The 27,565-nt window shown below is 43.7% G+C and overlaps 2 protein-coding genes across 4 annotated transcripts; both read right to left on the reverse strand.

Moving 5' to 3' along the window:
- Positions 1-5,246: 5,246 nt before the first annotated feature.
- On the reverse strand, positions 5,247-9,474 carry LOC134021094 (annexin A2-like). Of its 2 annotated transcripts, none has more exons than XM_062461581.1 (13): positions 9,383-9,474; positions 8,707-8,764; positions 8,519-8,612; positions 8,129-8,223; positions 7,857-7,970; positions 7,466-7,556; positions 7,249-7,328; positions 7,078-7,137; positions 6,835-6,928; positions 6,563-6,658; positions 6,315-6,373; positions 5,963-6,085; positions 5,247-5,870 (listed from the first exon to the last, which is right to left on the reverse strand). In XM_062461581.1, the coding sequence occupies exons 2-13, from the start codon at positions 8,752-8,754 to the stop codon at positions 5,811-5,813; spliced, it is 1,014 nt and encodes a 337-aa protein (XP_062317565.1). In that variant the 5' UTR covers positions 8,755-8,764; positions 9,383-9,474; the 3' UTR covers positions 5,247-5,810. The 2 variants fall into 2 exon arrangements, with proteins under 2 accessions (XP_062317565.1, XP_062317564.1); XM_062461580.1 differs by having other exon boundaries at positions 8,707-8,767; positions 9,383-9,470.
- A 649-nt stretch (positions 9,475-10,123) lies between these two features.
- On the reverse strand, positions 10,124-26,637 carry ice2 (interactor of little elongator complex ELL subunit 2). Of its 2 annotated transcripts, none has more exons than XM_062461583.1 (15): positions 26,499-26,637; positions 26,132-26,233; positions 25,434-25,740; positions 25,192-25,308; positions 24,981-25,115; positions 24,728-24,844; positions 24,239-24,398; positions 23,885-24,066; positions 22,883-23,783; positions 22,592-22,764; positions 22,183-22,312; positions 12,761-12,845; positions 12,272-12,322; positions 11,720-11,966; positions 10,124-10,449 (listed from the first exon to the last, which is right to left on the reverse strand). In XM_062461583.1, exons 1-15 carry the CDS (start codon positions 26,510-26,512, stop codon positions 10,333-10,335), a joined length of 2,838 nt encoding a protein of 945 aa, XP_062317567.1. In that variant the 5' UTR covers positions 26,513-26,637; the 3' UTR covers positions 10,124-10,332. The 2 variants fall into 2 exon arrangements, with proteins under 2 accessions (XP_062317567.1, XP_062317566.1); XM_062461582.1 differs by having other exon boundaries at positions 10,124-10,452.
- Positions 26,638-27,565: the final 928 nt, after the last annotated feature.

Raw genomic sequence — 27,565 nt, forward strand, 5'->3', positions numbered from 1 at the left:
GCGCTCCGCTCTCCAGCGGATTGGCTCATGAATATTTCTTCTGTTTTGGGATGTTGTATTTCAACTCAGTGGTTCAGTAACAAAAGGTGCTTTTGAGAGAAGAATAAAGCAGACAAGAGTTCGAGATGGCACTGACACTGTAAATGTACTGGATGCTCACTAACTTGTTTGTAGTGTGGTGTGTGTGTGTATTTGTTGTGATGTTCCCAGAGTTCTGGACAGGGAGATGTGGAAAGGGCAAAGGTGCTTGTCTGTGCACACAGCATGGCCTCTCCACTGAGCTAGTAGGCTGGTCTAACTAGGCTAGAGGAGACAGAAGCACTTCACTGGTTAACAAAATAATTGCACATGCACAGCAGATTCTATGGGCTGAGGCAATATTGCTCAGCCTGCCACCAGTGGCACTTTTTGCTAAGAAATGTGCTTTGTGTTTGTCAAGTGAGTACAGAGAGGTCTATTTCCGCCGGCAGCCAAAAAGAATGAAAAGAAATAGACAAATCCTTTCCCTTTTTGTGGGAGAGAGCTGAAGGCTATGAGAACCACCTTGTGTGCTATTTCTGCACTCATTTCCATTTCCATGGCCACCTGAGGGAGGTCAGCCGACTCTGGCCAACTCCTCCAGGGGAACCCAGACCCAAAAGACCCAAAGTGACAGGGACATACTCACGAATCAGGCCCTCATCTCCTTCACCATGCACCTTCCCCCTCCCACACCCACACCATTCACCATTGTTGCTGGCAACATGGAGCTTCACTCATAAAGACAGAAACACAGGGAGAAATTGAGAAAACCAGATCCTTTTTTTCCTCACCTCTCTCTTTTCTTCCTCTTCAAAGCCTGCAACTCTCTTCACTGCCCTAGGGTTAATTAACATGAACCAAATACTGAATGATCATACAGACTAAGAAATCTCCAAAGGTTAAGTGTCACATGGGAAACGTGTTGTCAGCAATGGAAGATTTTTTTGGTCTGGTCTCTTTCAGAGTGAAATGAGATAGCAGTGGCACATAGAACTTAGTGTTTCTACTGTCAGAAACGGGAAAGCTTCAGTTTGGGTTCAAACAATGTTTCACATTGCAAGACATGTTGGGGAAAAAAGGTATATTTTCAGATCATTTTATGGACAATACTAAAGATTCAACTAAGGCATCTTATCTTCCTCTGCAGACAGACAAACACAATTTTGACTACAGATACAGAGATCAACTAAAACTAAAAGAAAGTTCATCATTGTTCTCAAAAACCTTAAATTGCCGATTGAAAGCACATTTCCCCTTGGTTTATCCCTTGAGGAAATTAAGAAAATGAATTGTTATCTACAGATATCCTGAACAGCTCATTTTACAGGTGAAATTGAATGAATTGTCAGGGCCATAATTAACACAGGCTCCTTTTCTCTCCCTGTGGCTTGTGTCTGACATTTGGGCCATGCTCGAGTGTCTGCCTGCCTGATTTCCATCTCTTGCATGAAGGTGAGGACTTTGCATATGTGTGTTTGTGTGTCTGTGTGTGTGTCTGTGTGTGTGTTTATGTGAGTGGAGGTCCGGTCTTGACAAGGACGTTGGTGACAGAGCCTGCCTTCAGGAGGTGGGATTAAGATAGAATGACAATCATGGATTAAAGAGCCTCTGTCAATCCCATTGCTCTCCCAGGTGACCAGTTCAATGCCATATGTTCAAACATGGATGGACAAAAGCTTTAGGGCCAGGTTTGTAATGTTTGCATCCTTATCGTGTGCATTAAATGTATAGTTCAACTCTTATTTTAATGTGTACTGTATTTGAGATTTTTAATGTATTCTATAACCCAGTATTGCATTATTACCTGTCAGGGGGTGGGGATATATTCATTATAAAATACTGTATATATTTATTCATTCTCGTACGGCTTAAAGCTGTTACAGAACACATCTTAATAGGTGACCCTCACTCCCAATAGTCTTGATACAGTTATGATAACTACATGTACACATTAAATAAGCTCAATATGTAAATAAACATGAAAATACAACTTGGTATCATGTGTGCCTTCCTTGTTCTTATCTTGTTAGGATTACTTCTAATCTGTATGCACACACCCACACTGGTCCAGAGGTTTATGCAAACAGTCTGGGAGCTGATGAAGTCACAGCTAGACGATTACAACCACTTCAGTGGCAATAATCATTAGTGCGACTGGCTTATAGCCACACTGTCCCATTCAGCACTGGACACACACACACACACACAATACTGTACCACTTGTATCCAGTTTCCTTCTCTATCACCGAATAGAGGCCTAAGATTAACTTTACTTCCATTTCCTCTTACAATCCTATCACATAGATACAATGCTCACCTTACACTACTGTTTTGTATGTCACAGAAACTGGAAGTGTGATTCAACTGGCACAGGAGGTGGTGGTCTCAGAGGGGCTGGCAGGTGCTGTTGAATGGTGGGCAGTGGGTCGAGGGAGAGACTGAAGAGTGATGCGTTTTGTGTCGAGGGAAGAGAGAGAGACAGAGAGAGACAGGGAGAGAGAAAAGAGAAAGTGGAAGGGTTGGAGCCCAAAGACATAAAGACAGGAGTCTAACCTGCCACAGGGCTCTCTCATCATATCCCCACAGAGCATGGCCATGAAGAGCACAATGAACAATCAGCATCAAGTCCAGCCTAAAGCATGAAATAACGCTGACATGCTAAACTAGCAGAAAGTATGTCTGTGTGTGTGTGTGCATTGCTTTTTGATACAATTAATGGCATAGGCAGATACAAAGACATTAAACAAACCGACCAAAGACTACATTTTGTTCGTACAGTAGCCTATTTTCCAACCGTCAAATAAAGTTAAAACTACTGAACCTTCTGTATTACAACATTTTTGGCTGTCCACACTAGCACAGACCAAACTCCTCAAGAGTCAAAACACCCTGCTTGTTTTCAGTGCTCTTTCATAAACCTCTCTGTGTCTTTGTGTGATGAGATACTTTGACTGCATGCAGGGCTGAGGAGGAGACAGGCTTTAATCCCGTCTCTTGTGTTGTTTCCATCAGGAGACTGCTGTATAAAGGAGGCAGTGGGACGGAGTGACGAGAGCTCCACTCCTCCGCCGTGCCTGGTGTCTCAGTTTGAGCCTCATGAAAGGAAGCGGTCCTGACGAGGCCCGAGGCCAGGGATCCTACTCTGCGGTCTGGGGAGGAGCTGCGGAGCTTTAGACTATGCCGTCGTTAGAAGGAGCTGTCTTTCGCCACGATGCCAGCGGGCCCTCAGGGCTGCAGCTTCTTATTTACCATATACAGGATACTCCCTGTCCCTAATGAGGCAGAGAATGCCGCTTCGAAGAGAGACAGAGGCCATGCGTTCAATGGAGGATCCTGCTATGAATTAAATAATAATAATTAAGAAAATATTAATCAAACTCTCTCTCTCTGCTCCTTGATTGTGTTAAGGGAGCAGGTCTTCCAGCTTAGCCTGTAGGAGTGCTCATTTTTAGTGTGCTAGCAACCCATTGAGATGGCTCTAGGCTGGTGTATGCATACACACACACAAGCACATAAACACACTGCTCAAGTCACAGAGAAGGACCTTTTTGGTCCAGTCTATAATTAAACACAAGATGGTACTCTGCACATGCAGGCAATTAGTCTGGGTTCAGAGATGGAAAGAGAAAAGGGGAAAGAAACATGAGAGAGCTGTCAATTCTCTATGTTTTTACAGGTCTGTTTAATAACGCCGGAATAAATAAATGAGAAGCACTAACTAATACCTTCCCCGTGTACAATTGGTGTGTCTGGCGGGCCAAACAGCTGTAGTGTGAAACTTTAATGCTGGTGCCTCTCAGAGTTGTGCCTGTCTTGCCTCTGTGAAGAAGGGAGGATCTAATGTAGCTCTAGCCTAACTGGGACAAAGTGGTGGAGGACTGAGGAAGGCTGGTGTGAACTTCCTCTGTCTCAGGCTGCTGCACCAACAAGTCCTCACCCTGGTCTGGGTAAAAGCCTATGGTTAAAACAGCATTATGTGGTCACCAACCTAGAATCAGTTTGTCCTGTCAGAGGTATACTTTTTCCACGTAAAAGTCCCTTGTCTTAAAAATGTTTAATCATTTACTAATGATGCATTATCTAAACATCAAGACTATCAATGCTGATAGATGCTGTCAAAAACCTAGTAGCAATTACTGTATTCTTGTCAGAGGCATACACTTGTTACGTAAAAGTCTTATGTCCTACTTTTTTTGTGTTATACATCATAAAAACATCAAGCCACTTTCACTCTAAGTGAAATCACTCTTCCAGTCAGTTGTAATGAAGACATTATCACACTTGTCCCTCTCTAGTTAGTTTTTAGCATGCCGGTCATTTGACTCCTGCCGTTGTGTTCATGGCAGTTATCCCTTTTCCCCTCTCTGCATGCCCTGTGTTTGACATTCATGGGCTTAGCCGTCCTCTCTGGGTGATGAAGTGCCCGGGTTTGGGACAGTAAATTGCAAGGATTCAATTGAGGAGAGAGTTCCCCTTGGGTCTGCAGGAGGTCCCCATGGGCTGGCCTTGAACAGAACAGCATGTTATACATCCACATAAAAAGGGAAAATATGGCAGGTACTTTCCTCTTTATGATGCAGAGATTAATCTGCCTCGTGCCCCGCACATAAATCAGCCCTTGCTTTGCAAAATACTGTTTTAGCGTACTTTACCCTATATTTTACATTTCATCAGCAATGAACATAAACCATCACAAAGGGGTAATGTTCTCATCAATATTATTACAAAATGATCATAAATCCAAAGGCTTGTAAAACATTTTACGATTTTCTACTTTGTTACTCAGCCACTGAATAATAGCCACGTATCTGAAAATCAAGTGTGCATCTGTCTGAAATAAAATAATTTGAATAATGATGCAAGATTTTATGCTTTGATAACTAAAATACCTGTTTCATGGTTTTCAAATTGTACAATCAAACTGTCTGTATGGACAGTACGACACTAATGCAAAAACTGTAAGATGAAATACAGATTCAACATTTTGCATAATACGATGCAAAAATAACTAATATATCTACAATCTAGATCTTCTATTTTAATGACTAACATTCTAAGAGGTTGCTATAGTGTAGTTCAGAGCTTGTCTTTCGGGGCCTTTTGCTTGTACTCCAGTAGAACTGCCTTGTCAACACTGTGGCGGATCCTTCATCCTGAGAGACCACAAACTAAACAGCAGAAACACTCTGATGAAGCTTGTTTAGTAGTATGCAAATCATCCTTGCTGGAGGTTAAATTAACATTTTTAATTAAAATATTAGCACCAAACAAACACAGCAAAACACACTAATGATTAAATCATTCTGATAATGTCTTACTTAAAATAAGAAAAATATGATACAGTTATGTTCAGTCTTTTTGCATCCTTAAACCTAAAATCAAATAATTGAATGGCCTCCAAACAGTTAAAGTTAACTTTTAATTAAATACACATCAAGTGTATTATGTATCATGTACAATATTATTATGTAAATAAGACTACCTTAACTATGTTGTAAAAGTAAAACCATCTAGAGGTGGACTGCTGTTTCCCTCTAATAATTAGGGAATAAGACGAATAAAATGTTATTCATGGTCAAATATTTCACGCTGTAGATCAAAGCAGTGCCTCAGAAGGCTCCAGATAGATTCAGGCCATAGTCCTGAGAAAAAGCAACTAGCATTCCTTTATCACACTCTAGTGGACAGTTGTATGAACTGCATGCAAGATCAAGTCTAAATGGGTCATGATGATAATTTGGAAAATGATATGAACAACACATCAACAAAGTAACTGAACCAAGGTGTTTTTAGTCATCTCCTCCGCACATACTCAGAAGAGCCTTCTGGTAGTCCCCCTTGGTGTGCTCCTGTAGAAGGACAGACACAGCAGGTAAGGGAGACTGCATGGACATGCATGCAACATCTAAATGTTCAGGTCTAATATTGGTGGGTCACTTACAGCAATGGTCTGGTACAGGGACTTGCCAAAGTGACTCTTAAACTCGGAGCGGATCTTCATGAGGTCCACCTCGCAGCGAGACAGTATGATCCTTGTCACCAGCTTCTCCTTGGCCCCTTTGCTCTAATACAGAGAATACAGTGATACAGAGAAACAGCCAGGAAGCAGTCTTAGCACTTCTGTAGCTAAATGATGCAACCCTGGTGTAAGCCATTTGCTGACATCAGCTGCTGTATTCCCAGGAGGAACATTAGACTTTTACAAGCAGATGCAGTTTTTACATCTGTTCCCGAAAAGACGAATCCTTAAAATAACATAAAAAAAAACAAAAAACAACAACAAACATAATTACCTTCATGGCTTCACCAAGTCTGGTGGCAAAGTACAACTGTTTGTTCTCAAAGCAGTCAACTGGAAGAAAAGGACAGCGACGCATTAATAAAGTAAGAAGGGAAGACATACCTTAATGCCGTGCTTTGTCAGGAGGTTCCACCGATGATTGAATTCTAAACCTCATAAACTATCATGTGACTCATTAATGTATTCTATCCACACTGGCATGATTCATGTATGTGAATGGATGATTTATGGTCCACATACCCAGTGTGAGGAAAGACTTCTCCAGATCTCCTTTCACCTCCTTGCGGATGCTCTCCTGCATGTCATAGGGGCTGTAGCTCTTGTATCGGTCGAACACTGGCAAAAGAATGAGAGAATGCTTCATAATGCACCTGCAAAACAAGAATATAGTCTAAATACTATTAAGCCTGACAGTTACTTACTCCAGAAAATATGGGACAATTAAGTGTTATGTATAGTATCATACTTCATCTATGACCTGAAAAGTACAGAGGATGATAATATTCAGATACCTTTCTTTAGGTGGGGAACACTTCTCTCAGACATGATAGAGATCCAGGATGCCACATCGGTTCCTTTCCTTTTGACCCCAGCATCATAGAGAGCCTGAGGAAACACCATCGTTTAAAGGTGTTTCACAGACCACACGGACCATATCACAATGAGAGACTGTCTAAACTTTCATTTGTTTTCGCAGATGTGGAGATATGGTTGGTGTGTCTGACAGGGAAAGTCCAGAGGTGGATTGAATTTACTCTGGCATCTTCATCAATCTTCTCATAGTCTACCACCGCGGAGGGATCTGCCCTTTTGGCCTGTTGGGAATGAAGAAATCACTTTGGTATCACAGAAATGTAGTGTGAAACATATCAAAGACAGATGAAGGAGGTCAGTGGAGGAACACCAATACAGCAGCTTAGCCTGACCTGCACTAGGGCCAGCAGCAGCTTGGCAAAGTCCCCAGAGGTGTCTCCAGCCACATCCTTCTCCAGTTCCTTCTTGAACACTGAGGAGGACACCAAGGTTCATTAACACAGAGCTCTGTAACTTCTTAATCTCTGCATCTCTCTGAATTACGATCACCTTGACCAGTGACCAGCTGGCTGCTGTCAGATGTCTGGAGGTGGGGGGTTTCTCACTCACACTCTTTGTAGACTGCTTTAATCTCCACCAGCTCATCCTTGCTGCGAGAGCACACAATCTCAATCAGCGTCTCCTCGTCTGTTCCTAAACCCTGAAGAGTCAAACAAGGGTGGAATATTCGTCATAAAATGGCATAAAACATCAAAGTATTAACACAATGTTAATATACTGCCATTAATAATTTTTTAGATAATTGAATTATTATTATTGAATAGAAACGTCTCAGTATTTCAACCAAGTATACCATTTTATTACTTATAGTGACCTACTTATTTAGTGGGGAATTATTTGCACATTATTTTACCAGAAGAGGGCAGTACAGGCCTGGTTCTGGGCAAGGCAAATGACACAGTAGGAAGGTAGAGAAATGACGTGTGTGGTGTAGGTTTACCTTCATTGAGCCTCTGATCTCTGTGGCATCATACTGGGCTGTGCTCTTCATCAGGCCCAGGATAACAGTCTCCAATGGGCCAGACAGGGCAGCCTTCAGGGCTGTGATCATATCCTATTGAGACAGTATGTTAAAGTAGTATATCTTTAATATTCATAAACCTGACAAAGAATGGAGTCAAGGATCCAGCTTGGGATCAGTACTAAAACTATTCTCTTCCCTCTAAGCAGGGTTCAGGTATACTGTAGGCTGATATGACTGGTTGGTTCTACCTTCTTAGCTCTCCTCTCATATGCAAATGCAATTTCTCTCCTCTGAGAGTAGGTCCTTTTGGTTAAGACATCGATGATGGTCTGTTCGTCCACTCCTAGCACAACCAAAATAAAACAATTTAGAGTGAAAATGTAAAGAAAGAAATCCACAAATTATCCATGCATGAACACGTAAGCACTATCTGATGGAGTACTCTGCCGGCTGCACCAGGCTGAGAACTTGGGAGGAATCCCATTCCAGTCTGAGGGTTTACAGCCAGGAAGCTGACTCACAAATACCAGGGCCTTGAGAGCCTGTACAGTTTCCACATAGATCTAACCACGTCTCTCAGTAAAGCCACAGTCCAGCTCCAGAAAAGCAAACTGCAAATCTCTCAAAGTCTTTCTCACCCTTGGTTTTGATAGCAGTCTCTATTCTGGATGCATCTTTTTCTGGGTCGAAGTTAGTTGCAGGTATTACTGTGGGGTAGGTGGGTTCAGAGGACTATGGATACAGACCAAAAACAGAAATATGTTATGAGTCATCTCATTGAGAGGTATTATTAAAATATAGATAAAGAACATTATACAGTGCTTACCCCAACATTTAGGCTAAGCTGTCCCAGAAACTCAGAAACCAGTGCCATTTTGACTGCCCTGCTAAATGAAGTGGATGAACAGGAGTCAGTTTGACAGCCATTTTAGCAACCTGGTGTGCCATATGAGAATCCAACATTGTGTCAGAAAACTAATGATGGCATCCCAATCACAGAGGTGTTGCACAACTACGACAGCAAAGGTCACATTTAATTTGTGCAAGAATACAGGACAATTACATTACCCCCCAGATATGTAAAGATTTGGTTAACAATAGCTGAATGGGTATGAATGTACATTAAATTGCTGCAACAGTCACAAGATCATACAGCAACCACTTCTTTGTGATTTAAATTTCAGACAATGCCGTCTTTATGGTACTATTGCTATCATAATTATTTTTGGAAGTGTTCATATCCTTTTCGTCTTGATCTTCAGTAAACATTATATGAATGGGACTGATAATGGAGAAGAGTCTTGGATTTTTAAGGATCTGGCAAAAATCCCCAAATTCAGCTAGACACACCCTGGAAAAAGTTGCACTTCAAGCACAGTCAAATAGAACCACGGCCTCTTCCAATCTCTTTGTAGAAAGGGGAGTGTTTTATTTATATTTAATTTCACTCTCAGAAACATAACATACAAAATACCTTTGTAACTAGTAAAACGTCATCTTACCTGACTACAGCGTTGAGATGATGCACAGAATGTTCCTGGATGTGTGGACTAGTATGGGTGTGGTGGTTAAATACCACAGGGGGTTGTACTGCACTTCAAACTCAGCCCTTATCTCCTCCCCATTCTTCCCCTCTCCAAACTTCCTCATGTGCAGAGCAGCCTGCCCCCAGACACAGCCCCACCCTGACTCTCTCATGTCTCCACTCTCCCACAGCCAGACCTGGCTCTGGGCTCCTCTGGCCCTGCGCCTTACCTTGAGCCAGTGCCATTGCTGAGCTCTGACATTGTTGGGTATTGTGGCTCTGGTATTCCACTGCCTGGAAAAGTACAACACCAGAACATTTACGTGTCAGATTGCTCATAAACAAAACGGTGCAACTGGTGCCACCCTGGTGGCTCACAGGGTAAAGTGTGTACCACATGGGCTGAGGCCTTACCGCAGCAGTTTAAACTGCATGTATTCCCCTCCCACTCTCCCCTACCTTTCCAATCTACCTTCAACTGTACTATCCAAAAAAGCACAAAAATGCCTTTAACACAAACAAAGCAACATCATCTGACTGGAAGATAAGATGCATATTATTGTATGGGCATAAAAAGGTCAGTTTTAGTTTTTCAGAGGGAGGGAGAAGCATAATATATACTCTGTTGTCTCACAATGCAACAGTGTCTTGAGAGCTATGTGCCTTCAAGTCCTAAATTCTACATGGAGACTTGTCTACAGAATACCAAATACACAATAAATAAATAAATACATGTTTTTGCTGTTTTCCTACTTTATTTACATTACAAACTATACATAATTCAAACATACAAAGTGCCAAAAAAGAAACAACTGTAAGCTCATAAAGTGAGCTTACAGTTGTTTATATCCAAGTAATCTTGTGACCTAGAACGGCAGAGGGGACAGCCGACCACCCGGTCACTGGACCAGATGGACGTCTGTCTGGTTACTTGTCCCTGTTATTGTCCCTCTGATTCTTCTTTTGTAACCACACATCGCGTCTTTTAGCCCGCGCCCCTTTGTTGTTCTTCTTCTTGACTCCCTGGTTGGGGTTGGGTACAGCCTGCTAGAAACCAAAGTGAGTAAATGGGAAAAGAAAAGGAGGAAGGGAAGTACTTAGTTAAAAAACCACTTTTGAAAAACAAGTCAATAAGACTGACATCTCAACATAATCTGAGCAATACCATATTTAAAACACTAGGTGAACACTAGGCTATTTGATGAATATGTCTCATTTGATGGGACATATGAAGTGGAATAGGTCAATCAATCCAATTGAATTCCCCTAGCTATCTCTGAGAGTGGAAGCAAGCAGCATGACAGAAGGTGAGTTCAGTCAAGACACTCACATATTAGCTTTGACCATTTATTGATAACCATGGAAATAGGTTTGATTTTGGCAGAGTGGATGATCTAAGGGAAGCACTCCCTGCCTCCTCGATGCGACACAGAGTACATACATGAAATATGAGACAGGGAGCAATAGAGATATAATCCCCCTGATGACAGAACATACAGACAGCAAGGGGGAGAAGGGGATGGTGGAGGGCGGCAGCAGCACAGATCATACAGCAACCGGGGGTGAGTGTGTGCGTATACTGCAGCCTTTGAATGCCGCCTTATCGGACGTGGCCCAATGGGCTTGTGCTGGCTACACAGGTGTAGTTAATGAGCGGATGACGCGCGCTGCCCGAGTGCCATGCCTGAACTAGCTTCGCTCCCGTGTGTGATCCAGGCCTGAAGGCATGTAACCGCGGACAACCATCAGTGCTTTCACCACTTCTTTGAGGAACATCTGACAGTTTTAACTGACAGCTCTCCTTGCACTGTTGACGTATTTAACATGGATATTTCTATATTTCTACACCTAGTATTATCTCCATTGTCTCGGTCTCATTCTTTCTAAATGTGTTGTGAGGAATGTGAGAGGGAATGCCAGTACTGATAAGAATGTGAAGAGGAATGTTCTTGATAAGACAGTGTGGTATTAATGGTCGATAACTACCTAATCAGTAAATCATTCATAAAGTTGCTGTATTTTTCAATAGTCAATTTAGTCACTATGGTACACCCACATCATTTACTACTATCTCTCTATCGTAGTTCACAAACCATTTGTACAGGGTAATTTCAGCAGATAGTTTGTAAATGTCTTTTTGGTAAATATTTGCAAGAGCATGGTGAGACAAAGGGCTTGGTGCATGGTGATACTAGGGGCTTGGTCTTCCCTGAGCAGTCTGGGTGTGAGGAGGCTTCCATATTTCCCTTGGCTGTCTCGGCCTTGGACTTAACAGCATGTAGCGTGTTGAAGGCAGGTTGGTGGACCAGCGTACCTTCTGGAAATCCCGAGGGGGGAAGGTGCATGGCACTCTGCCGTGTTTCTTGTGGAAGGGCTGCACATTGGCTGGGTCAACAGGCACCCAGGGCACACGTCCCTGGGTGGGGGGCTGGGGCAGCCTGCTGTGGGCTTGCTGCAGGTCGTACGCCCCCCGGCTGACCTTCCTCCCCTCCGCCGCTTTGTAGATGGTGACAAATGGCTCCCCAGCCTTATGACCGATCATATAGCGCCCCTCCTCCAACCTGCACACACCATGGGAAAGCATGGCTTTATGCCCAGCAGACACATGGGAACCTGAACACTAGTTCTCTGTCCAGAAAAGGGAGGGGTAGTTTGCCAGCGAGTTGCGTCTTCAGAAAACATTTACTGACAGTTCTATTGTGAAGAAGATTGAGGAGCGCTATAAAACACAAACACCGACTTGTTGGCAGGCAGGTAGCTTGTTCCTGCCTGGGGCCTTAATGACACAACTCATTCTACAGAGGATATGATGCAATGTGTACCTGTCCAATCCAAAGACTGAGTTGGTGATAAAAGAGGAACTTACACAGTGATCTTCTTCAGTAAATGATGCAATATGTTCAGTGACTTGGACGGCCTGCAAGTACATTACATTACATTTAGCAGACGCTCTTATCCAGAGCGACTTACAGTAAGTACAGGGACATTCCCCCCGAGGCAAGTAGGGTGAAGTGCCTTGCCCAAGGACTCAACGTCATTTTGCACGGCCGGGAATCGCACTGGCAACCTTCAGATTACTAGCCCGATTCCCTAACCGCTCAGCCATCTGACTCCCAAGTAGAATTAAAAGTAGAAGATTTTCAATTCCATTCAACGGCAGTTCTGCGATTTGAATGTCTGTCAATGAAAAGTGTCCACTGCATCAATTAATAAAATGCGTTCACTTGAGCAAGCACTTAGATAAAAGGATATCTAGAGATAGAGAGGGAACAAGTGCCCATCAAAATAATGGGGAATCTCTCTGCTTTAGAAGCTACAGCCGTAAACTTACTAACCCCTGCTGGGTAGAACTTACTTGAAGTCCATCGAAGCCTTCTGCGTCCAGTCTACTGGAAGCTTTTTTAGCTGTGCTACCTTCGATGTGAGCGCGTCAATATGACCTGGAGAGAAACAGAAAGAAACGTAAACACACTGAAACGAATAAACAAAACAGAGAGCTACTACACTGCAAACCTTCACAGCAACAGTTACTGACCGGGTGGACAATTGTCCACACTCCCTCCACCCTGTGGTTCCCACCCATGCCTGTAGCGTCTCCTGCTTACACAACTGCATTCTGTACCAACAACACGTTGTTATGGGGGGCCTGACAGCGTGTACAGTTGTGTGCCGTAGAATTAGTCACATGATAAGCCATGTGACCCTGTCTGTTAAAGATGTCATTGATAGACACCGTTCTCCCCAACAACCAGTTGAGTGATGAGTGATCCACTGGAATCTTCTTTAGCCTAGCCCTGCTGTATACATCTCTGGTGAATTCAGCATGTTATAGACCTACACCCTGATATTCAGATGTATCATAATGACTCACAGACACAGCTAAATCTCCCTGTTCTCAGATGTAAACCTCTGATAGAGAAGCAGTGTTTGTGGTTGTTACATAGTCCCCCCTCTGGCAAATCCCTTGGTGTGCTCCGTCTTAGACAACAAATCTGGCCACGTCTGCTAGTGTCACTTGAGCCTGGATATGAACAATTCTACTCACTCTGGGGACTACATGAGTGTTTGTGCATTTCTTATTGCAACTCTGCTAGTGTCAATTTTTTATGGCAAGGGAGTGTGTCTTCTGGAATGCTTGCAGACAAAAGGAACATCCCTGACCGTTCCAAAACAAAAAGCTACAGGGCGTGGAAAAGCTCAGCTCGCTATTCACCTGAGAAATCATGTAATAAGGACAACATTCTTACCTACAGGCTGTGACAGAAACCTACCCAAGGCTGAGTTCCAAGAGAAATAGTCTACTAGAACCCAGATGGCCTGTTCCTTGGAGTTTAACCAACGACTCACATAGTAAGGGTAAATTAGGATGAATCCCATCGTTCTTTTAACCATATCAAAGGTTCACAGGCGTCACTCACAACTTAAAGCTACATCACCTTTCAGCATTGCTATAATGAAATATATGTAATCTCTGACATTACAAAATATACACATGCTTGGAGACAGTACCACACGTACTAGGCTACATATGGGGCTGACTATGATGACCAAAAATGCAGTTACAGCTACAATCATTACACAATTACAACTACAATCATTACACAATTACAACAAAGACCAAATTCACCCCTTTTCCACCAATGCATTTTGGGTGCTGGTTCAGAGCAAGTGCTTAAGTGAAAATAACAAAACCAGTCAGTATGACTTGTGAACGAATATCATTCACGTCTTACTATACTAAACATAGCAGTGACGCAAAAGAGAATGAGGTATCTGTTTCCTCTAATAAACCTATGCAGGTCACGTGGAAAAGACTCGTCCCAAAGACACAGTCGGGAAATGAACGATTCATTTATGTTTCCTCTAGCTACCAGTACTGAGCCTATGCAGGTCACGTGAAAAATGATCCAACAGGTGTAGCCTATTCGACATCGGCTGCGTAAAACGACAGGCGAGAGTTGCAGTCGGGGAGGAGTTAAAAACGGCTCCGTAAAGTCGGACATTCCTGCTTCTCGTGGTGTACTGCCCTGACGTCGGTCATGGCCGATCAAGCGCTGTTTGCTTACTTTATCGCTGACGAAGTGCGTGTTCTCGAATTTAATCGTTTTCGCATTAGAACTTGCACAAACCAGTGTACTGAAATTTGTCATTTTATGTATTGGGTTATGTTAAACTCTCCAATCTGCAGATTAATAATACAACCAGAACTCAACTAAACTTAGTTTTTCAGTGAATGAAGAGGCGGACTAAAACACTTTCTTTAACCCTCGTGCTGCCTTCGGGTCACATGACCCAAAGGTTCATAACGAACCATCATTGTGTTTACCCAATTTTACCCAATACAAAAACAAATAAAAAAACTTTTCTTTTAACCTTCGCAATGTGGGGGGTCTGAGACAGCCCGACGGTTAAAAGAAAATGCTTCACTTTGTTTTTGTATGCGGTAAAGTTGTCGCAATACGACGGTGGGTCACAATGACTGATGGGTCAGAACGACCCGAGGAGAACACAAGGGTTAACAATAGTAAGCTATTGCTGTCCGTCAACCCTTAAAAAAAAGAAGTATACTTCAAGTTTATTTTGTAAGTATACTTAGTATAAAAAGTATACTATTATCATGTTACTTAAAGTATACTAGCAGTGTACTTATTTTTATACAATTTTTGTACTAAGTAAACTGAATTGGCCCACTTTTTAGGTCACTTTAAAGTACACAGTGTATTTCAAGGTTTACTTTTGAATACTGTAAAGTAGCCTGTGTAGTGCACTTTCAGTTCATGAAGAATACTTCCTAAAGAGCCTCAAAGTATACTGGGCAATACTTTTAAGTGCACTTTCAATTAATGTAAGTACTTCAAGAAGTAAACTTAATAAATCAAATTCAAAAAAAAAAACCTATTACTTACTAATATAGTATAATGTTTAGGAGCCCCTCAAACGCCTCAGATTATAAGTCACTTAGCGAGAACGGGGGCCCTTGCAAAGTTACACTGAAATTTCTTATCTGAAAGAAGCTATTCACTGCGCAAGCTTTGATGTTAGAAGAATCCAGCTCTTATGAAACGTAACAGTAATTTAACTCATGGTTACAATTGTAAACCACCACAACAATGTAAACAAAACACTACATTCTAAGCAGACACATTTAAAAAACGAAATTAATGAAGTTACATTTGTATTTCGAACAAACGGCAAACTTATCAGCAGATTTTAACACTATTTACCGCCTTGCATCATGGGAATTGACCAGCCAATGAGCCACGCTATCTTCATTTTTTCACGTCGTTATTTCGTTCTTCAGTCAGTTTGTCAGTATAACCTTCAAATGCATAATGCAACCCTTCTGTCTGCTTCTTTCTCAAGTAGCTTTTTCTTTTTTTCCATTAATACTCCATCCATCCATCATCTTCCGCTTGTCCGGGGGTCGGTTCGCGGGGGCAGCAACCTAAGCAGGGAGGCCCAGACTTTCCTCTCCCCGGCCACTTCCACCAGCTCTTCCTGGGGGACCCCGAGGCGTTCCCAGGCCAGCCGAGAGACATAGTCCCTCCAGCGTGTCCTGGGTCTTCCCCGGGGCCTCTTCCCAGTGGGACGTGCCCAGAACACCTCACCAGGGAGGCGTCCAGGAGGCATCCTTATCAGATGCCCGAGCCACCTCAACTGGCCCCTCTCGACACGGAGGAGCAGCGGTTCTACTCTGAGCCCCTCCCGGATGACCAAGCTTCTCACCCTATCTCTAAGGGAGAGCCCGGACACCCTGCGGAGAAAACTCATTTCGGCCGCTTGTATTCGCGATCTTGTTCTTTCGGTCACTACCCACAGTTCGTGACCATAGGTGAGGGTAGGAACGTAGATCGACTGGTAAATAGAGAGCTTCGCCTTTCGACTCAGCTCCTTCTTCACCACGACGGACCGATGCAGAGCCCGCATTACTGCGGACGCCGCACCGATCCGCCTGTCGATCTCGCGCTCCATCCTTCCCTCACTCGTGAACAAGACCCCGAGATACTTGAACTCCTCCGCTTGGGACAAGATCTCCTCCCCGACCCGGAGATTGCACTCCACCCTTTTACGGTCGATAACCATGGCCTCAGATTTGGAGGTGCTGATTCCCATCCCAGCCGCTTCGCATTCGGTTGCGAACCGCTCCAGTGAGAGCTGGAGGTCACGGCCCGATGAAGCCAACAGGACCACATCATCCGCAAAAAGCAGCGACCCGATCCTGAGGTCACCAAACCGGTGACCGGTATCCATTAATACTCCAATTGATAATTATTAGTATAAGATTATAGGGCTTCAGAATGTTTTGGCAGTAATTAAAGATCCTGTAAAGTGGAATTAAAAACGAGTTTCAAGTTCACCACACCACCGAATAATGTGTTATTAACTACCCATCCAAATTCGAATAAAAAAAAAAACACCGACAAGTATGTTCAATTAGGCTTTGAAATCGTAAGAAAATTAGCAGTCTTCTCTGTTCGAGACTGGGGGGGCGTGTCGCCTGAAGGAGCTGAAGCTCGGCCCCCTCGCTGGAAGGCGCCGCCTCTCTCAAGTAAGCTACCTACGACCCAGATAATGACGCTACGTCAAGCCGAACAAAACAGTATAGAATTAGAATGTATTTATTCAATGAGTGAAACATACAGATGCATATAAATGAAATATTCCCCTGAGCTGTAACACAGGAGTAAACATTTACAGTAGAGACAGCAGACAGTGAGCTCTCTAACTACTTCTAGCACATTAGCTACCATTTCACCAAAATACCATCATTCTACACTGAGTAGCCTGATATCAAGTTAGCGGTTTGCACTAATTATAGCAGAGATACCTCTGGAAAAGTTATCTAGTATAATTATAACAAGCACACAAAACTGAGTGATGAATTGCTGGCGGTGGTGGATGGTCCAGGTGCGACCGGAGGATGAACGGCCGGGGGGGCGATGCTCGGTACGGCTCCGTGCTGCAAGAGAAGCCGTGTGTTGGTGAACCCCGTCTGTGTCTGGTCCATGTTAAAACTGTCTGTCGTGAAATGGTCAGTGGCGCAGAGGCGGCTGTTGGAGTTTATCCGAAGCTTTCCATGAGCGTGGCTCTTCACAACATCTATCCACCTATTTTTCCTTTCATTATCAACAGGGAACTTAAATGGCGTTGCAGCGCAGCTGGAGTTTTTGCATCCAGGGAAGAGGCAGTTGCGGGTGGTGGGAGACATCCTGAAGCTAGCTAGCTAGCTGATGTAAGCTACAATAACAGTACAGCAGGAGGAGCCATTCAGTGATCTGACGTAGATGGGGCGAAATGACGTAGATAGGGCATATTTTGGCTCCGCCCATTAAAACCTGATCTGAAAACGGAAGAGAAACTGTTCTTCGGTCTAACTCCACATTTCAGTGCGACAAATTTTTGCACATGCTTTCAGGAACTAATTTCACACATATATAATATACTTAGAAGCAAAACATAGAATTTAGTTTACAGGATCTTTAAGGTTACAGCTTCAGTACCAAAAAAGATTCAATGTGCAATGCACAATAGATTTTCATAGACATGAATAATTAGAATGAGATGGATCTAAAAAATGTAACCTGTAATGTACTTTAAAATTATTTTGACTGTTTTTGCTGTATAATAATAGAAAACGTACATGCTACTCCAGAAGAAATGTATACCATTTTCTGTTTCTAAGCACACTTCTTAAAAGTACATCAAAAGTGAACTATTTTCTAAGTATACTTCTTACAAAAGTGAACTATTTTCAAAGCATACTTAAAAGTATATCAAAAGTGAACTATTTTTTAAGCATACTTCTTAAAAGTATATCAAAAGTGAACTAAAAGTGTACTATCCATATTTTAGTATACTTATAGTATACTTTAATATACTTCTTTTTTGTAAGGGAAGGCAATATTATGCAAATATTACATTAAAATATAGCTGCAAGCAGCGATGCGGGTTCCTCTGCAAAATGGAAAAATATTATAAAAATGTACATTGTAGAAGATCAAGAGTTGGACAACAAGAGAGCAAAATTACTTCATGTTGACCAATGACAACAGTACGGTGTTCATTTTAGGACATCCTCAGATCTCAGACTCAAATCTCATTCTCAAACGAAAAGGCGTAATTTCTCAGACCAAAAGTCGTCACTCAGGCAAAACGGCTTCAAAAACGGCTTTCAAACCTATATGACTAACCTATATGACTTAAACGTCAAAGTATCACTACTGTAGAAGGGAAAAATTTTCAAGCATTTAGCCCACTCATATTGCATTCATTCATTAAGAACCACCTTTGAAACAAGCTGAACCCCCTTGAAACAAGCTATTCTAAGTAACAACGTTGTCACCGGCAGTATTAGATAGAATAGCGATTGAAACAGTACAGTACCATCTGGGTGATTCTCATGAAACTAACCTTGAACCATGGTGTTCATGATTTGAATATAAAAATCATTATGAAATTACATGGTAAAACCTTAATCCAATAGATACACATTCTGTCAAGATATTAAAACATTTCAATTGGTTATTTAAGATTTTTTATGCATTTTCCAGTTAATTTCTCATTACCGCAATGTGTCCCAATTCAAAATGATGGTCATCTAATGTATTACAAGTATTATATTTTTTTTTAAACAATCAATGTAGCTTTGGCCGTCGCGGAGCCAAAAACCCAGGCGTGGGAGGAGTTTGGCGAGGCCATGGAGAATGACTTCCGAATGGCTTCGAAAAGGTTCTGGACCACCATCCGGCGACTCAAGAGGGGGAAGCAGTGCACTGTCAACGCTGTATATGGTGGGGATGGTGCGCTGCTGACCTCAATGGGGGACGTCCTGGATCGGTGGTAGGAATACTTTGAAGACCTCCTTAATCCCACCAACACGCTTTCCGACGTGGGGGCAGAGTCTGGGGACATCGGGGGGGGCCCTTCTATCTCTGGGGCTGAGGTCGCCGAGGTGGTTGAAAAGCTCTGCGGTGGCAGGGCCCCTGGAGTGGATGAGGTCCGCCCGGAGTTCCTTAAGGCTCTGGATGTTGTAGGGCTGTCTTGGTTGACACGACTCTGCAACATCGCGTGGACATCGGGGACAGTGCCTCTGGACTGGCAGACCGGGGTGGTGGTTCCCCTCTTTAAAAAGGGGGGCCGGAGGGTGTGCTCCAACTTTAGGGGGATCACACTCCTCAGCCTCCCTGGGAAAGTCTATTCAGGGGTTCTGGAGAGGAGGGTCCGTCGGATTGTCGAACCTCAGATTCAGGAGGAGCAATGTGGTTTTCGTCCTGGCCGTGGAACTGTGGACCAGCTCTACACCCTCGGCAGGGTCCTGGAGGGTGCATGGGAGTTCGCCCAACCAGTCTACACGTTTTGTGGATTTGGAAAAGGCGTTCGACCGTGTCCCTCGGGGGCTCATGTGGGGGGTGCTCCGGGAGTACGGGGTACCGGATTCCCTGATCGGGGCTGTCCGGTCCCTGTACGACCGGTGCCAGAGTTTGGTCCGCATTGGCGGCAGTAAGTCGAACTTGTTCCCGGTGAGGGTTGGACTCCGCCAGGGCTGCCTTTTGTCACCGATTCTGTTCATAACTTATATGGACAGAATTTCTAGGCGCAGCCAGGGCGTTGAGGGGTTCCGGTTTGGTGACCTCAGGATCAGGGTCTCTGCTTTTTGCGGATGATGTGGGCTAGTGTGGACGCACCCTTAAAGAGTGCGCTAACATGGAATTCTGCATGCATCGGTTTGTGTTTTTGGTTAAACTGCTTTGAGTTTACAAGCGTTGATTGTGATTGGGATACTGCGTTTATTTTTTCCGTTTTTATCAATCTAAATTAATGCACAGACTAAAAGTAAAATTGTTCAAACTCAAACTTTTGATTTTACTGGGGCACAGCAGATTTATACTGGGGCAAGTGCCCCAGTAAAAAGGGTCTAATGACGCCCCTGTCGGTAGGCCTATCATTTAGAAACTTTCTTTAGTTTTGTAATGTTTTCTTGACTACCTCAATTCTGACTTGTGTGCCGAGTCCGATACCTGGACTTCTGTGTGCGTGCTGTAGGGGCTATTTGGAAAGCTCAGAAGAGTGCGCTAACATGGAGTTCTGCGTGCATCGGTTTGTGTTTTCGGTTAAACTGCTTTGATTTTACAAGCGTTGATTTGGATACTGCGTTTATTTTTTCCGGGATTATCAATGTACATTAATGCACTGACTAATAAAGTAAATTGTTAAAACTCAAAACTTTAGATTTTACTGGGGAACAGCAGATTTATACTGGGGCATGTGCCCTAGTAAAAAGGTTCTAACGATACCCCTGGTTGCCACGTTATGTTGGGATGCTGTTGCGATGGCTGTTGGAATAACAAGTTTACTAAATATAGCCTATGCCATGTTTATGTACCATGTCAGCTTTACATGTGAAAAAGGAAAGCTCAGATGAAAGGCTTGGCGGAGAAATGCGCATCTAGTGTGAACAGCCTTGCGCCATTCGTAGCCGATCGTGGCGCTTCCCTGCGCTCCAGGGCGCTTCGTCTGGCAAATCATGTCGTCATTAGAACCCGTGCAGTTCAGAGCCATATAAAAAGTATATAGGCCGCTAACAAAGTCCCCACACGTACTACGTCGCCGCCATCACCCCCATTGGAAACCAATGATAAAAAGGCAGAGACGACACAGACATTGTGGGCAAAGCTTGTCTACATTGTATGCTTTTCGGCTGTGCGAGGGTACAATTGTCACCCCCCATACAAGCGCCGCCGGCGCTGCATGAAGTCGAACACACCTAAAGACTCATACCTGACGATAGGTCACGTGAAAAAGGATCCGAAGACTTGTACCCGAAGACACAGTCGGGAGATGACCGAATTAGTTTCCTCGACTGAGCCTATGCAACAGTCCCGATGCGCGGCCACGAGAAAATGAACGAATCACTCTTTGAGAGAACTCGTTACTCATGAGTCATTCTAAAGATTCGTTCTAGCCCATGGAAAAGCAAAACGGTTCTTAGTAGGCTCGCAAGTTAAACCAGCTCCGAACAGGCTCTAGCACCAGCTCCGAACACCAGCCCCGAACAAGCTCCCGGTTCAAGTTGGTGGAAAAGGGGTAATTGTGAAGCAAATGAAGGGTTCTAACCTGTGCTTTAGAGAGCAGAGATAAAAACAAAGGTGGGGTCTCCTAGATTCCAAAGCTTGAGATGACAGTACCTTTAAAGGCTGTGAAGGAATTCAGACTCACTGAGTCTGAAAAGTGGACTTGGCTAATCTCTGCCAGGTGCATTCTTGTCTAAACCTCCGCAACCCAAAATGGGCGTAGTTATGGCAACCATGCAAACCAAGCCCCAAACATTTACTGTGAAATGACTCATCTCTAGATCCTTCATCTGGTCTGTGGGAGAAAGCCACCCCCCGACTCTGCTGACGAGGAACGCTTGTTACTTGGAGGAAATGCATGATTTAAGTGATACCAACTCTCACTTCATCTGCATCCATTTTTAATACAGAAAAACTAAGATAGGCTTGGTCAAGAGGCTATTTTGTTCAGAAAGTTCAGTTTTACGCTACTAAAATAGTAGCCTAAAATAGTGTATAGTAGGTGTATGGTAAGTCACACCTAGTGTATATAAGAGACAGTACTGGAGCAGAAGAATAATTCTCAACTGTATAAAAGAGACAGTACTGGAGTGGAGCAGAGGGATAACGCTCACCTATATAAGAGACATTACTGGAGTGGAGTAGAGGGATAACTCTCACCTATATAAGAGACATTACTGGAGTGGAGTAGAGGGATAGCTCTCACCTATATAAGAGACATTACTGGAGTGGAGCAGAGTTTCAGCCCACAGCTGGCAGATCTCACTCTTGGTCAGACACTCCATTCCATAGCACAGCTGGTACTCCAGCTTGGGCAGAACATGCACTGGCACAAACTGTAAGGTCCAAAGATACCATAAGAAGATTAGTTCTGTGTTCAACATTTGGCTAGTAGGTCTGAAGTTGACAGGCTCTAAAGGGAAATGCTCCTTGTATGTAGTATATACTTGGCCAATAAAGATGATTCTAATTCTGAAGTTACATTTTACCAAGTTCTAACAAGAGGCAGGTTACGTATAGAGAATGAAATGCTTAGTGTTGAGCGTTGGACTGGTGACAACATGTCGGATTTGGTTATATATAAAATCAACATAGCAACAGAACTTGCACTGTACCTTCTTGGGTCCATAGACCCCCATGGTCTTGATTTGAGCTAGGGCCACAGAGCTGCGCACCATGACGAGCAGGTCCTGTAGGCTGTAGAGCTTGTAGAGCAGGTTCCCCTCCTCCGGAGCCTCGTAGTCCTGCTCATCCTCCGCACTCACCAGCAGATCCTGCGACAGCAGCTCTAGGACAAGAGGGAGACATACACACATTACAACGCAATACAGTACATGGCCCAAGCACTGCTCAGTCGGACGACAACTTGCTGTTTTTGTACAGTAGCGGTGGGAAGTACAGCTTACTTTTCTGTTGTGCTCCATGCAGGGTGCCAGCTGTGACAGGTCCAGTGGAGGCAGCAACGGAAGACTCCCTGTCCAAAGTATCCTCACTCTGCAGGTAGGAGGACACACAGGGTTTGACCATAGATTGAGGGTGGCCATGCCCTGGGGGCCCCACTGCTCGGTGCGGAGAGAGGGCTTCTGGGGGCCGAGCGGAGGCTTTGGCTGGTTCCTGGGCCTGGCTCTGCGAAGGCTTGAGCATGGCTTTCTGCATGCGCAGGATCTGGCCCAGCTGGTCCTGGGGTGCCTTGGCCCTCCTGCGGTCTCTCTTAGGTCCCTCAGAAGGGGGTAAGGCAGGGCTGGGTCTGTGGCTCTGTGGGGACTCGTGGATGGACTCGGCCGAGGAGCTCATGGGTGTATCTGCGTGGCGGGGAAGGAACTTTGATGCAGTTTTGGCTAGTCTCTTTGTCTGTTTGCTGGCTGAGGTGTCTGGGGATGTAAGGTCAACAATGACAAGCCGCTCGTCCTCTGAGTCTCTATCAAAAAGGGCATCCTCCTCCGACTCGTCCGAGTCTATCCTCAGTTTCTTGGCCTGGCGTATGACAGAGCGGGGGGCAGGGCCACAATCGCTGTCCTCCTTCTCTGCTGGCTCTTCCTTAGACGACTCTGTATCAGACCAGGAGTTCCCTTCTTCTCTCTGAACACTACTGCCCTTCTCAGCTAGGATGCAAGACTCTGGAGACTTCGCTTTAGGCTGGGGGAGTATGGAGCCTTCAGGTTTGACAGCGGGGCTTGGTTGTTTCAAGCTTGTGAGCTTCTCGGAAGACTTTGAGGACTCTCCAAAGGTCTCCAGATCAGTGAGATCCACGTCAAAGTCCATGCAGGAGCTCTCAAATGACACCAGACTTCTTTGCAAACTCTCCTTCTAAAAACAAACACTCACCCATTAGATTAATTGGTGATCAATAATACAACTCCATCAAAATACTATCTGTCATGACTGAAAAGTTACTATACAGTACATACCACAGGGGGTAGTTTTTTGGAAGGCGGGATCTCTGTCTTAATGTCGGACACATTTTTACATCCATCTTTCCTGACAGAAAGCATCAGACTCTCCTCATGGTAGATATGACTCCTCTCCCTAATGGTCACTTCTGTCTTCAGTAGGGGGGAGTCAATATAAGCAGTCTTCCTTTGACTACTGCCTGCAGATCACACAGTGAATTTGTGAAATAGCACCACCATGCGGCCAATTCATGCTAATACAGTCTCAACCTTTTCATACAAATCATTAAAAACAAATAGGGGCAAATAGAATAAATCGACACTGAAATATTTTAAATGCATGAAGTACGAAGCTGGGCAGATGTGGCCTACCTTTCCCTGGCTTGGTCTTCACCCACAAAGGTAGCTCCCAGGGGTCACTGAAGTCAGGGCCGTGGTTGTTGAGCAGCCTGACCAAGGCGTCTCTGGTCAGACACACGTGGGGTTCATACCGGGCACATAGTTTATTCGCATTACTGTCACTGCTGACGGCCTAGGATCAGAACACACAATAGAACTGAGGTAGGCAATGATCAAGGCAGCTTCTTTACCAAAGAGACTGACATGTATTGAAACTAAATGAAAAACACACATCTTAAGAAATGATTATGCATCTCGAATCTTTGAACTATGTTTACTATCCTATTACTATGATGCGTTATCTGGTTTAGAGTTTCATCTCAACTTTAGCGCGCTCTGGTGTCTGTCTTTGAAAACTGCAAACCATCAGAGCAGCAGACTCCTCTGATCGTTGTGAACCAGTAAAACTATACTTCAGCTCTGCTTTGTGGCAGTAATTAAATAGGGGAGGAACATGCTTACTGCAAGTGAAACACTGGCTTTTTTAACAGGACTTTTCTCTGATGAAACACTCTCATAATCCGTTGCAAGTTGTGGTTCATCAGGCAGTAAATTACGGTCTGCAATCACCACATTGCCCTAAAGAAATAAAAATTAAAAACACACTTATACAAAACCAGTGCATTTGCAAGGAAAGTTCTGTAGTTCAGCCTTAAAGTTCAATACAGATAAAGAATGTGTTGTAGATGTAATTCTGTATACATCATCTTCTTACCATGGTCACAAGCAGTTTTTCAAATGTCAGACAGAGGTCAGGGCTGAAAGTCCCTCCTGTCAAACTGGTCATCTCATGGATGAGGTACAGCTGTGGATAGGTCTGAATACGTTCCAAGCAGGCTCTAAAGTACTCCTGAAACCGAGACAAGTGCTTGAGCCTTCATGAACACCCTGGCATTATGACCTCTTGGACTGTGAGGTGGCAGTACCTCTGTGTACAACCCTGCTCCCTGGGATATGTAGTTGTAATCTTCTGCACACTTTCGGGCCACATCTTGCAGATAGTTCATGAACTGGGACACCTCAATATTCACACGACCCAAATTCTGCAGTAAAGAGAAGATGCCCCATTTTATTTCTGTTGTGAAAACCATATCCTCCAATGTAGGACCGTTTGTGTGGTGAGGAGAGGGTTTAGCATTTGATTGTCTCAAATATTTTGTGGTAATACCTGAGGAGGTTCTCTGCAAGATTTGCTGGTCAATGCTTGCAGATACAGCATCTGTTCTTTGCAGGTGAGACTGGATACACAGGGGAAAGGTACCCTTGGCTCTGGATAAGCACTAGTTGCCTGGACTTGGCTCTTCTTGTTCATTGTAGTCTTAATGTCCTTGTGGTCATCCTCAGAGTCCTGGCTTTCCCAACAGGCACTACCATCATTGCTGTTGTTGGACTTCTCTCCCTCTTTGGGGGGAGGAATGTCAGGTTTTCTTGTAATGTTCTTGGTCACTCTCTTTACTTCAGTGTTCACTGTGGGACTGAATGAAGGAAAGCACTATATGTCACCTAGGTGTTGCAACAGTTACAGGGCTCTTAACCCTTGTACTGCCTTGGGTCACATGACCCAAAGGTTCATAACGAACCATCGTTGTGTTTACCCAATTTTACAAAATACAAAAAACCTTTGCAATGTGGGGGGTCTGAGACAGCCCAACGGTTAAAAGAAAATGCTTCACTTTGTTTTTGTATGCTGTAAAGTTGTCGCAATACGACGGTGGGTCACAATGACTGATGGGTCAGAATGACCCAAACGTTAACAGATATGGCAATCTCACACCAAACTTTTGACAAAACTTGAGAGCCCTACAATAATGAGAACGTGGTCATAACATGACCTTAGAACAACGTGATTTTTAAATACAACGTTACCTTTGACTAAGAACCCAGAGTTCCTTGATACTAGGGGCAAGAGAATACTTGTCATATAGATCTCTGGTGAAGAATGGACCGTCACTGGGTGGGATGTCCTCCCTGAAATAGGATGGATTTAGTTATAAAATAGCATTAGCTAGCTAAGCCAGGGACAGCTAACTCAGTGGCTAGCTCGTTACCAAAAGTCTTTACAAGATTATGCTCAATGCTACACCGTGTTTTGTTGGTGTAAAATCGACATCACGTCAAGTCAGTGAAGCCGTCATAAGTACGTTTGGGTGTAGTGTGGCTAGGTTCGATAGCCAACGCTAGCTGCCTACTTTGCATCTGACACGTTTAGCTGCGGCTAGGAGACAACACTCACCATATTAGTTCCATAATGTAGCTTTGAATCGTTATTTATCAATAGTACGTTCTGATTGAAGTTGATCACACTGCCAGGTTTTAGGGAAGCGTTTCCCACGCTTGGTTGTTTTGGTGTTACTTTTAAAACGTCCCCCTAGTGAAACAGAGGCATTTTAAACTGTCCGGATACAGTATACAATGCCAAGATGTACAGTACAAGTGCTGCTCACAGCCTTATCTTATTTCTTCAAAAATGTATCTATTGGTCCACCATTACAGTGACAGAGAAAAATGTGTCATTTCACAAAAATAGGACACTTTAGATTCTGATCCAGATTTTTTTATTTTCATTGGGTGTGCTTTGCCTTCGGCAAGGGCACAACCTTTGTTCTCTCACATATATTATTAGGGGCCAAGCAGCGAAGCTGCTGTAATTGTTGGAATGCTGCTTCAGCATTCCAAGTATTGTTCCTTGAATCTTTATTGTTGGAATGCTGAAGCAGCATTCCAAGTATTGTTCTTTGAATCTTTATTCAACTTATATTGTTCTTTGAATCTTTATTGTTGGAATGCTGAAGCAGCATTCCAAGTATTGTTCTTTGAATCTTTATTGTTGGAATGCTGAAGCAGCATTCCAAGTATTGTTCTTTGAATCTTTATTCAACTTATTGGTGGCCAAGCCGCGAAGCGGCGAAGCCACTTAAGTGTTTCTACCTTTTCTTATTATTATTGGTGGCCAAGCCGCGAAGCGGCTAAGCCACTTAAGTGTTTCTACCTTTTCTTATTAGGGGCCAAGCAGCGAAGCTGCGAGGCACCTATTGTTATTGTTAGTATCATTATTAGGATTCCTCCGTAAGGAGGAAACCTATTGTTATTGTTAGTTTTATTATTAGGGGCCAAGCAGCGAAGCTGCGAGGCACCTATTGTTATTAGGGTTCCTCCGGTAGGAGAACCCTATTGTTATTGGTGGTATTATTATTTTTTACCCATGGGAGTCAATGGCAGCCCCTAGACCAGTACCGTAAAAAGTTGTGAAATTTGGCATGTTGAAACTGCAGACCATTAGTAACTACCATACCAAACATG

Source organism: Osmerus eperlanus, chromosome 5 (assembly GCF_963692335.1).
Source record: "Osmerus eperlanus chromosome 5, fOsmEpe2.1, whole genome shotgun sequence".
NCBI lineage: Eukaryota > Metazoa > Chordata > Actinopteri > Osmeriformes > Osmeridae > Osmerus > Osmerus eperlanus.